This window comes from Salmo salar, chromosome ssa14, assembly GCF_905237065.1.
Source record: "Salmo salar chromosome ssa14, Ssal_v3.1, whole genome shotgun sequence".
Lineage (NCBI taxonomy): Eukaryota > Metazoa > Chordata > Actinopteri > Salmoniformes > Salmonidae > Salmo > Salmo salar.
In genome coordinates, this window is record NC_059455.1 from 14,021,403 (window position 1) to 14,033,106 (window position 11,704).

Consider the following 11,704-nt stretch of genomic DNA (forward strand, 5'->3'; position numbering starts at 1 on the left):
TGCTAAACAGCGCGTTGGAAGTTATTCGCATTGCGCTGCATTTTTTTTAATGTGTTTTGAATAGTTATGTGGTTTGAATAAGATAGTAGCCTAACTGTACAAAATCGAGTCTCATTTGTCGTACCATGAAAACATGTATCATAAAATTACAGTGAAAATGTTGTTTTTCATCCAAACTAGGCCGAATTGATAAGATAAATACTCCTAACTGGTCTTATTAAGCACTTTTAAACATATAGCACATGCCTTAATGCAGAGGAAAGTGGGGTAAATTTAGCCATTTTTTACATTCCGCATAACTCCGTCAAGGGAATATGGGGTGTTTCTCAAAATGTATACTACTGTACAACCACGCAAATTTGAGCACGGGAGGGTCAAAGTATGAGTCCAAATCAAAGTATGCGAAACGGAGCACGGAGGGAACTTCTCGAATGTGTACTCCCCCGTTTGCCTGTTAAACTATCTGGTTAGCTACATTATTACGCTTCACATATAGCTAGCTGAAGGTTATGAAGTAAAACGGTTGTTTTGTGTATATCTTGTTTCATCTCTTTCCATTGTTGTCCTGGCTCGAAGACGGTTCACGAAATGGGTAAATCCATAGTACGTCAATAGGGCTAACTGGCTAGCTAGCTAGCCACGAATAATTGGTACTATAGCTACCAGCGGAAAATGTACATTTACCTTGCATAACATTAGTTTAAGGTCATTTTTTCCTGTTTTACTAGCTGGCTGGCTATATTATTATGTTAGATTATTACAATTCGCATATCTAGCTGATAATTATGAAGTTTTTTTATGCATATCTTGTTTTGTCTATTGTTGCCATTGCCCTGGCTGGAAGAAGGTTCAGTGGAAGCGTCAGGTTAAACAGTAAGTGGAGTCCGAGTGCTTCTCAAATGTATTGCTTTATGCATTCTCCACACTCTCGTCCTCACAAGAACTTACTCAAGAGGACGCGGTCGGAGAATGCACTCGGAGCATGAAAGTGTGGAGCACGGCTGTATTGAGAAACACCCATGGTGTTATTTCTAACAAAGATATCAACATATATTTCAGGATGTTGAGTATCCCTGTATATAATCATGTCAACCTTACGGTTTTGAGAACATAGTTTGTCCAAAAGAAGTGTCTCTTGGTATAACATAACTTAAATTGAGCATAGGGACAGGGTAAATTAAGCCAACTACAAATGTCTGTACTGAATGAAATATTACCAACAAAAAAAACTTTATATCCCGAATAAAAAAACATGAGCTGGCGCACACCCAGAGAAAAGTATTTTATGTAGAGGTGCTGACTAACGGCGAACCATAAGCTATAAAAAGAAGGCGCAGTACTGTCGAAACGTTGGTGATTTACCCAATAAATTACTATGAGTTTATATATAGAGTGTGTGACTCTCATAGTTTTTTATTTTGATAGCTTATATCTTTATTTCCCAATCAAAATTCAACACAATCACAATCGCTTTATTGTCTTTTAATCATTTTAAGCATATTTTAACACAGGCTTAACATCTAACAAACAAGTTGTACTTTTTAAAACACTTTTAACATTTGCCAGAACCTGTTCTTACCTCATATCCCAGCGATAATGCCTTGCATCATTCCTGGGAAGAAAACACTTACATGTGTTCAACTTGCCATTGGCTTAATTTACCCCATGGCCATTGGCTCAATTTACTCCAAGGCAAAATGTTTTACTATATTAGCCCACACAGGCTACATGGCTGCACTTTCAGGATAGGTTTAGGACCTCATATTGAAGCTTATAGAGACCCCAACTGATGCACAGAACCATCTTTAAATGATCTACTTTGGTTTAGATGCAAGCATCATGAAACCTCTAACACAATAAATGAATTGGAGTTGGTGATAATCCGTTTTTTTGGACCTAATTTGGTTACCACTTTTTCCATGTAGTTTCTTCCTTCAAGGACTCCATGAAATGATGACCTATTCATAAATATTTGGTCAAATGATACATTTTGTGTATGGTTTCAAAGGTGGTTCAATTTACCCCATGGCTCAATTTACCCAACGGTCCCATATATATAATCTCGTCCCCAGCCTGTTCTCTTGAGTCTAGGCAGGGGTTAATTGATGTATGGCTCGTTCCAAATACGCAGTTTGCGCGGATCAGCGGTGGTGGGAGGGAGGGAGGGAGTTTCCAATTCTTGTTTAAAAAAAAAAAAAAAAGCTATTAAGTAATCGGATTAAAGGGGTTCTGGTTCAAATAGGAGGCCTGGACAGAAGTCGTGCATTCCGTCGCAAGTAAACAGCGATATCGGATCTCCTTTGCCCATTTCACTGGAAGTAAGGAAACTAGAAACACAGCCAATATGCCAGTTGATCTGAATGGGTATTGGAAAATGATCTCAAATAACAACTTCGAGGAGTACTTAAAGGCCCTCGGTGAGTTGTTACAGCATTTTGGGGGGATGATTAGTTTAAGGGGGACTCAAAACTTCAGTCAAATGGATGATGCGCAAGGATACTGCTGGACCACTGCGCCCTGGGTCAATATTGAGCTCTAGGCATTAATATACCTAGCTAATGTTATGGAATTTAGTATATTTCAAAAGTATGTTTATTGGCGCACAGGTGTAGATACTGACATATTGCTTGTGTCATTTAAAATAATGGTTTTGAAAGTGCTGCAAATTTAGAAAGTATCCCAAAAAATAGCGAGATTCCTGGTATTAGATCCAGTTATGACCTATACAGAAACAGAGGTTATGAAAGTGATGTTAGGCTATAGATGACTGTAGCCTTCCTGCTCCTCAGTGTTAATCTCTCTCTCTTTCCTTTTTTTGGGGACCCATCACACAGATGTAAATGTTGCCATTAGGAAAATTGCCACCTTGTTGAAGCCTGACAAAGACATCAGTCACGACGGTGACCACATAGTCATCAAGACCCTCAGTACCTTTAAGAACTACAACATGGATTTCCATGTTGGCAAGGAGTTTGAAGAGGATCTGTCAGGGGTGGATGACAGGAAATGCATGGTGAGTTGACAACAACATTTCCATCACACATTCAGTTGTTGTTTTTTAAAAGGCTATCCAAAACGTATTTCTGGAGACTAGAGATACGGAACAAGGATTCATTTTGATGTTTCAGGAGTGGTTTGTCATATTCCCTCTAGTGTGAGATCCCAAATGGCAGGCCTTATGTGTGCTCATCAATATTTGATTGAGGTACCACTGCGAACACAAGGGGCCTTGAGTTGAGACTAAGGGGGAAGCAGTAGATTGCTACATTAGAGAAGACACTGGTGTCCTTGAAAACATATAAGGGCTTTTCACACTAACTGAGGCGAAACCTAGCTGCACTGTGCTTGCCTAGTTGGGCATCCACCGTAGTTGCTGGAACTGCTGAAAAGGACAATGTGAAAACTAAATATCCAAGCTATCACAATACAATTTGGCTCTGCCCTGTAGTGGGAATCAGGCAATAGAGGACAAGTTGAGAAGGTTAGGAGATCTGAGAAAAACTTGGATGATACAATTTTAATTCTGATTAGATTTTTTTCCTGGGACCTGATTAGGATCTGCATATTTTTCTCCCCCCAAAAAAGAACAGCCCTTGTAAGCCTGTAGGCTGATTTCTTTCCAAGCCCATTAACCATTACCTTGTAGGCTGCTGCAAGTACCATCAGGGAATGAAAGTCCGTCATTGGCCACTGGGCCAACTATATTCTGTATTGTTGTAACTTACCATTTGTGAGACTTTGCTATACCTATAACTTTACTATACCTTTATGACTATTTATACAGTTGAATCCTAACTTGTTTATGTCATGAAAGCGCTGGTGTGTATAATATATGGGAATTATTGAAATATACTTTATAGTCCTTATTACTTAAAGGAAAACTGGACCCAAAAACTATATTTTGGTATTTGTTTCATTAGTCCATTGTTGACATAGTCCCAAAAAGTTTTTAAGATATGTAACTTTCAAAATACAGAAATCCTACACTGATGCATTTTGCATGATGCTAAACGTAGTATCATATGATGCAAAATGCATCATAATGGAGATAATTTCTGTTTTTTGAAAGTTACATATCTTGAAAACTTTTTGGAACTATGTCAACAATGGACTAATGAAACAAATACCAAAAGATAGAGTTTTCCTTTAACACTAGGAGAACACTCCTTTGTTGGTATGAATATGAACTGGCATTAGGTCGTGTGTTGAAGATGCTGATGAGTAGAGTAGTTAATCTCAAAATGGATTACTCTCTGTTGAGTAGCTGGTGACTTCAACAACATGGGAGGAAGATCTCATTGAAGTCCTCTAGCATATTGTTTTCTCCATCATAAACTGAACAAATTAGAACACTATTTTGCTATGCTGAGAAAAGAAAAGTGTGTGTGTGTGTGTGTGTGTGTGTGTGTGTGTGTGTGTGTGTGTGTGTGGGGGGGTGGAGCCTCTTCCTATCTCAGGGAGGGGACAATCTGGTGTTTGTGTGTGTGTGTGTGTGTGTGTGTAGACCACTATCTCATGGGAGGGAGACAATCTGGTGTGTGTGCAGAAGGGAGAGAAAGAAGGAAGAGGCTGGACCCATTGGGTGGAGGGGGATGAGCTTCATCTGGTAAGAGAACACATTCATTCATGGCATTTGAATGCAAGTCTTCTTCCTCAGTTCCTGATTTCACTTTTTGTCACAACAGATCTCAGATCAGATGAACATGTAAGACAATAAATAGCAGAGATGAAAAACATTTATTCAAAGCTTTTGTGAAAATATAGCTGGTTTATGGCTTTGGTAACCTCACAAACAAGATTTTAACTAAGTGTGGACCACCAGGGCAAATACTCCATGACAAAATTCCTCCACTTTGTGGATAGAATTGGAGTTTAGGGAGCCTCAATAAAATAGTCTCTTTGTAGTGCACCTCTAGTGTACCCATACATAAACATTAGCAAATCTACTGACCTCGACAATGACTACCGTATGACCACTTTCATTACCTCGTCATTATGGATTTTCATTGCTATGATTATTGTCATCAAAGCTGAGTAAAAGGCATCTGACTGCCAAATAATTTAGTCAAAGTGATTCTAACAGATGTTCGCAATTAGTAGCCATGAAATTATTCATTAGCAGAGTGGCTCCCTGGAGTGACTTAGCCCAGGAACACTGAACAGCAGCTGCCTCTGCTGGTTAAAAATATAACTGCAAGTACGTGTGCTTTGCCTTTGGTTTTCTCCATAGAAGAGATTGATTACTGTGAACATTTTTGACATCTTCACAGCTGTTTACCTCAATTAATGATGATAGGGGGGTATACAAAAACAAATAAATAATTAATCAATGGGATTTATTAAAAATCCTGTTTAATCTCTCGATGGAACATCATTTTACCTTCTGTTCACTCTGCAGGAGCTGAGAGCTTGTGGAGCTGTGTGCAAGCAGGTCTTCAAGAAAACCTAAACCAGCACTGGAACCACAGAATGGCTCCCCCTACCTGAGAGCTCAAGAGAGACACAGACACAAACCAACCCTGTGACAAAAAACCCTCTAATGCACTCATCCACTCATCCATCCACCCATCCATCCATCCATCCTTCCTTTCATCAATCTTTTCACATTTCATTCCATCATTCAAACTATCCACGACAGGGGTGACGTATCTGTCGATCACTTGTACTGTAACTCTGTCTCAGGGTGAAAGCTCCTTTGAGTGACATGTTATAGGTGTGTGGATACATTAACACTGTAGTACGTGTAGTAGGCTTTGTGATTAGTGCCTCAATCTCTAATTGTGCCCTGAGTTGACAACTGGGGGTGAACTTGACCAGTAGGAAGGAGGGTTTCAGTAGAGTGAAAAGGAAAATGAGGGTGAGAGAGGTAAAAAATGAAAATGAAATGGAGAGGCAGCAGAAGATGTGACAGATAGCCACCTGCAGCTGTCATCATCGCAGTCTTAGTAGAAACATTTACAAGTACTAACGTGTTCAGGAAAGGACAGCAACTTTGTCTGTGTTTTTCCTCAATTCATGTGGGAGTGTCCCCTTGATAGGAAAAAATCACTCAATAAATGAATCTCAACAATGTGGTCTGTCTGTGAGAGTTTTTGTCTGTGAGAAAGCAAACAGAAATGCTTGTCTCGCATGTGTTTATTTCACCAATGTAAAGTCAACTAATATTTGGGCCATGAGAGAAGCAGCAAAATTCATTCAAAAACATTATTTGTATTTTTAAATTGTAACGACCCTGGGTTTATAAGCGCAGAAATCGACTGCTGCTCGATCATGGTTTTGCTGCACAGTCGATAGCGCGCTGGACTTCGGGCAAGAAGGTCAAGGGTTCGCAACCTGCTCCCTGCTGTTTCATTACAATATAAAAAATCTGTAAGTAAAGAATACAAATAAATGTAAAAAGATGCTGTGATCATGTAACCAGGAAAACAATAAAATATAATAAATAATTGATTTACAATATGTGACGACCCTCCCACTGTCTGCCGAATTCTTTCTCTTTGCTCTTGTTTTCCTGAATAGGATGTCGGTGGACGGAGCTTGGAGGGTCATCAGTGAAATGGGACACACAAGGGTTCGTGTGTCCCGGGATAGATGCACTTCTTCCCCATTCATTGAGAAGACGCTCTCCATGCAGACACTGATAGATTTTGGTTTGTATTTTTTTGCTGGCCGTTTTGTTTGTTTACTTTGGCACCTTTCAGCACCCCTCATTATCACATTTATGCACGCAAACACTCACTTACATTACTGACTACACACACCATTGTTAATTTAAATTGAGTTTACTTCAGTTAATAAATATATTTTGTTATTCCTTATCTCCACGTTTTCTCCCTTTTTGTTACGAACTTTGAGCCGGTTTGTGACAAATAAGTGACTCCAAAATGACACTACATTATTTATCATTTATTTCTATTGGGCACAACATAATTTGAAACACAACCAAATGCATCCAACAAGCCACAAGATTGATGTATTCATTGCGTACTACAGATTCAGCCCATACCTGGCACGAACAAGGGACCTCTACCCTACTAGCGCACGTGATCGCCCTCCCTCGAGCGTTTTAGCCGATCGCACCACCTCAAGGAAAATATGCAAGTGGGTCACTTCAGGATTAGGAGTACATTTCACACATCCCCTTGTGCTACATTCCCCCCTCAAATTTACTCAGCCAAGAGCGTGCAAAACTGTCATCAAGGCAAAGGGTGGCTACGTTGAAGAATCTCAAATATAAAATATATTTAGATTTAATACTTTTTTGGTTACATGATTTCATGTGTTATTGCAGTTTTGATGTCTTCACTATTATTCTGTAATGTAGAAAATAGTGAAAATAAAGAAAAACCCTTGAATGAGTAGGTGTGTCCAAACTTTTGATTTAAACGGGCAGATTTTGATGGGGATTTTTTTTTTTTTAATGTTATTTAGATTGACACACAGTAACGTTAATGTATTCTTAAGTCTATAAAAAAAACTAAATGCATGAAATGAAATGTATGCATTCACTACTGTAAGTCGCTCTGGATAAGAGCTTCTGCTAAATGACTAAAATGTAAATGTAAATGTTAAGGATTTGTCCAATAGCAGTCGTGTAGGCTATTGTTATACTCATCACAAACTGCTAAAGTGGTGGACTCGTTATCGATAGTGCTTTTTAACCGTGGTTCCGAGCCCACCTCTTATCGTGCTTCTATGTTGAGGATTCAAAACACATGTTTATTATAACGCATAAACTCTAAAACATTACAGGCCTGCATGTAAGCGTAACCTACATAAGAATATACTAATGACAGCCAAGTGTCTTCCTCGTTGTATTTTCAATCTGCAATACTGCCATCTGCAGGATGACAACGTGAATGCAAACTATTTCCACTGTTCAGTTTGGATCATCCTCCTTGAGTGAAATAACAGAGTATGTGACGGATGACTATAAAAATCTATATAAAACGTCAGCATACATTTAGATTTTACACATCCATGTAATATAGCCTATGCAATATGATTATTTGGCAATAGAAGTGTGTATGCAAGGCTGAAATTCAATTCCTTTCTCATTTCAAGCTGTTGGCAGTAGACTTCGTCCCTTTTCAACACAATACACTACATGTAAATCAACATTTCAAAGGGCGGGAAAAAGTTGTAACCCTTGCCACAATCTGTGACAATTACATGAACTAGGCACTTTACACAGAGAGAAATTTGACCGGTCAGTCAAATACACGTGATAACCTAGTTCAGGGTTTCCCAACTGGTGGCCCGCTGTCCGAATTTTGCCCGGAGGTGATTTTATTTGTCCCCAAGTTTTCTGAGCACAAACAAAATTACGTAATTTTTTTAATTTTATGGTTGGACATAAAAAAAGACTGTAAAAACACCAGCAAATCAGCTCCAAGTGATTTTTTAAATCTGTTCCAAAGTATTCCCACGCATAATAAAGAGATATGTGATCATATATAAATGTAAGCAAGGTTTGAAATTATGTTTTAGTCAAACATATCTGTTTGGGCTTCTTGCTGTTAATTTTCAGTCTACAATTTATTTGTAATTATGTTCAGGCCCCCTTACTATCCACTCAAGAAAAAATCGACCCGTGGCTGAATCTAGTTGATGATCCCTGGCCTAGTTGTTTTGATGATCAGAAAGTGCTGTGTGGCAGGTATGTTAAATTAAGGACTACATCTACAATTTTAATTGGCTGCAAAAACTGTGCCAATATGTAATCACTTCATCTGATGGGACCAGCTACAATTTACAGTACGTGCAAGTAAATATAACATAAGAATTAGCTGATATGCGTGAGAACCTGTTTAACTTTAAACACTTGCTTATCATTTAAATTACATTTTAGACATTTAGCAGATGCTCTTATCCAGAGCGATTTACAGTAGTGAATGCATACATTTCATACATTATTATTTATTTTTTCCAATCTGGTCCCCCGTGGGAATCGAACCTACAACCCTGGCGTTGCAAACACCATGCTCTACCAACTGAGCCACAAGGGACCTGCTTACGTTCGCAAGTATGGCCCCCTTCTGTTTTCTATTAGCAGATATTGGATTTTCACAATTTGAACTTACTCAACCTGCATGCTCAAAGTTAAATAGTATTTTTTCATTCGATGAGTCTCATTCTGCCTATCTGTCTGCCGGTCTATCTCTCTCTTTGTGTGTGTGTGTGTGAATTGGCACTACTTACTGTATCTCCCGATAGGCCTCTTCTATGACCGCTCTTCGCATCCCATCACCCCTCCTGTCCCCCCAATAGCCATAGCACTCAACTACTTTATCAATAGTACTCTGCCCTCGGCCTTGGCTGTTATATAAAGAGACTGGGACACCGTGTACCTTCCCATTCTGATTCAGCCCAAAGTTCACCAGCCCACAGAACCAACATGCCTGCAGACTTCAATGGCAAATGGGAGTTGGAGAGCAGTGAGAACTTTGAGGATTACATGAAAGCACTGAGTAAGATCTTTCTTCATTATCTCTATGGATTACCACAATGGAATATATTATATTTTTCTATCCATCTGTAGAGAAGGATGACAAGAAAAGGGGATGTACAAGTGCCTGTGCAGTGTGCACTACCACTGCCAATATATTGTAACTGTATAATGTGCCAATATGCAGGTCTATTGTACATTAGATTTAGATAGTACTTTCAGCAGTGTTAACTGAGAGATTCACATAGGGACCACCGTATTCTGAGGTGCAATATGTAACATGTATGTGGTGCAACATTGTATACCGGTATTTTGCTTTGATTATATATTTTACATCGAGCTAAAAGGTTCAACTCAAGTATTGCTAGTGTCCTTTTAGACAGCTTTGATGTTATAAACATGCGTTATTATTTTCAGTTACATCTCTATTACTCAAATGTAGCGTGTGATTTGATCCTTCAGACTTTTTTCATGCTTTTCCATATATTTTTTTTTTTTACCACAGACATTGACTTTGCCACACGCAAAATCGCAGTGCAGCTGGCCCAGACCAAAGTGATCATCCAGGATGGAGACAAGTTTGAAGCCAAGACGCTGAGCACCTTCAGGAACTATGAGCAGATGTTCACTGTGGGGGTGGAGTATGTGGAGCACACCAAAGGACTGGACAACAGGGTGGTCAAGGTTGGACACGTGGGCTGTGTTCGAATACTTATACAACGCGTCCTTCTTGCTCTCTTTTTGGGATGTACATGTAATCACTGCTGATCGCACGTGATTAGCTAGGTGTAAGCAATGATTTATTACAATAAAAAGTCCGGTCACATGAACGATTACTTCAAATAAGGAAGAAGGGAAGGATGTAGCTTTAAACTATTTGAACAGATCGGTCCATCTCATCCTCATCTTCCTCCTCCGTTTGATCTTTTTCTACTTTACCGTTTGCTTCTTTTTTTTCTGTCCTTAGATCTCGGATAATAGCATTTTCACTTTTGTGTCACAAATGTGGTTTCCTTTATAGCCAGACATTGACAATTCATGTACATTTTGACTGTTTCTTAACAGGCTCTTGTGGTGTGGGAGGGGGACAAACTAGTGTGTACCCAGAAAGGGGAAAAGGACAACCGTGGGTGGAAGCACTGGATTGAAGGAGACAAACTGTACCTGGTGGGTTAACATTATTTATCTAATTGATCATGTTGATGATAAGTTATAGTGTAGTAATACAGAAATAGCAGTATAATATCTCCATCCTTAACATTGCAGGTAGAAATATGAATGTGGGCCTGAAATGATTCCTTACTTTGCAAGAGAGAGAACATGTTAGTGCTGCACATCAGGCAGTTCTATACTTCTGTTGTATCTCAATGTTCTCTAAACGTTGCACCTTCCTCATGAGCTGATGAACAGCATAGAGATATCGCCACCTGCAGAATATAAATGTGAAACTTATTTTACAGACAGGAGAATGCCATTCCTAGTTAGCGTCAAAGACGGCGGAATATAAAAATGACCCAAAAAGGCCTTTTCGCAAGAAACTGTTTATTTTTTACTTTTTTTTTACAGTTCCAGTCTACTTAAGGGGTGGCTCCAATGCACCAATGCGATAGCAGGTCTACTTAGTTCATTCTCCATGCACCAACCAGAAAAAAGGAGCCTATGAAATCTCTCACTTTCTCTATCATCTCTGGTAGCATATCAATGGTCCTTTCCTTAATTTGCACTGATCGACCAGGACTAACCTTTTTCCTCAAAGGGAATGAGATAAGGTGAGGAACATGGCACCCGAAGCTCCCAATCCCAAACTTGATATCTGACCTCAGACTGAGATCTGACTTCAGATTTGTTCTCTCTGAATTCACAGGAACTGACGTGTGAGGACAAAGTCTGCAGGCAGGTGTTTAAGAGAAAAGAATAGAAAGACAATATCTGGATATCAGTTGCTGGATTCCTCCACTTTCTCATACCTTGTGTCAATATAGTAAACTCCTGCTGTTACCATTTAAACTTGTCATACGGTTTCAAACTCACAAGCAAATCTGAATAAAGCATTGTATATTGTTCACTCTTCTAAGCCTATTGGTACTATATGTTATTTTTGTCGGGCAAATCTTCCATAACTAATATGTTGTTAGTCTTTTCATACAAATGAAACAGTCATATGTTAGCCTAAAACTTCTCAACGTTGACCATGGGTACCCACATTATTGCTCAGTTTCCCTCCGGCTGATCATTATTTAGACACTCAGTTGTATA

At 39.1% G+C, this 11,704-nt stretch overlaps 2 protein-coding genes across 7 annotated transcripts; both read left to right on the forward strand.

Moving 5' to 3' along the window:
- The first annotated feature begins 409 nt into the window (after positions 1-409).
- On the forward strand, positions 410-6,072 carry LOC106568934 (retinol-binding protein 1). 3 transcript variants are annotated; one of them, XM_045693931.1, is made up of 4 exons: positions 410-592; positions 2,835-3,013; positions 4,505-4,606; positions 5,399-6,072. In XM_045693931.1, the coding sequence occupies exons 1-4, from the start codon at positions 589-591 to the stop codon at positions 5,447-5,449; spliced, it is 336 nt and encodes a 111-aa protein (XP_045549887.1). In that variant the 5' UTR covers positions 410-588; the 3' UTR covers positions 5,450-6,072. The 3 variants fall into 3 exon arrangements, with proteins under 3 accessions (XP_045549887.1, XP_013995253.1, XP_013995254.1); XM_014139778.2 differs by lacking the exon at positions 410-592 and adding an exon at positions 2,208-2,417; XM_014139779.2 differs by lacking the exon at positions 410-592 and adding an exon at positions 2,227-2,417 and having other exon boundaries at positions 4,547-4,606.
- Positions 6,073-9,171: 3,099 nt separating this feature from the next.
- LOC106569023 (retinol-binding protein 2) lies at positions 9,172-11,518 on the forward strand. 4 transcript variants are annotated; one of them, XR_006758746.1, is made up of 5 exons: positions 9,172-9,470; positions 9,954-10,236; positions 10,514-10,615; positions 11,015-11,217; positions 11,313-11,518. XR_006758746.1 is itself a non-coding variant. In XM_014139952.2 (4 exons), exons 1-4 carry the CDS (start codon positions 9,398-9,400, stop codon positions 11,364-11,366), a joined length of 408 nt encoding a protein of 135 aa, XP_013995427.1. In that variant the 5' UTR covers positions 9,172-9,397; the 3' UTR covers positions 11,367-11,518. The 4 variants fall into 4 exon arrangements, 1 of the variants encoding a protein (XP_013995427.1); XR_006758744.1 differs by having other exon boundaries at positions 9,954-10,132; XR_006758745.1 differs by lacking the exon at positions 11,015-11,217.
- The last annotated feature ends 186 nt before the right edge of the window (positions 11,519-11,704 follow it).

Coding starts and splice junctions, on each gene's coding strand:
- LOC106568934 (XM_014139778.2), top strand. CDS start 2,345: ATGCCAGTTGATCTGAATGGGTATTGGAAAATGATCTCAAATAACAAC. Junction 2,418..2,834: donor GGAGTACTTAAAGGCCCTCG/GTGAGTTGTTAC, acceptor CCCATCACACAG/ATGTAAATGTTGCCATTAGG. Junction 4,607..5,398: donor AGGGGGATGAGCTTCATCTG/GTAAGAGAACAC, acceptor TTCACTCTGCAG/GAGCTGAGAGCTTGTGGAGC.
- LOC106569023 (XM_014139952.2), top strand. CDS start 9,398: ATGCCTGCAGACTTCAATGGCAAATGGGAGTTGGAGAGCAGTGAGAAC. Junction 10,133..10,513: donor TGGACAACAGGGTGGTCAAG/GTTGGACACGTG, acceptor GTTTCTTAACAG/GCTCTTGTGGTGTGGGAGGG. Junction 10,616..11,312: donor AAGGAGACAAACTGTACCTG/GTGGGTTAACAT, acceptor CTGAATTCACAG/GAACTGACGTGTGAGGACAA.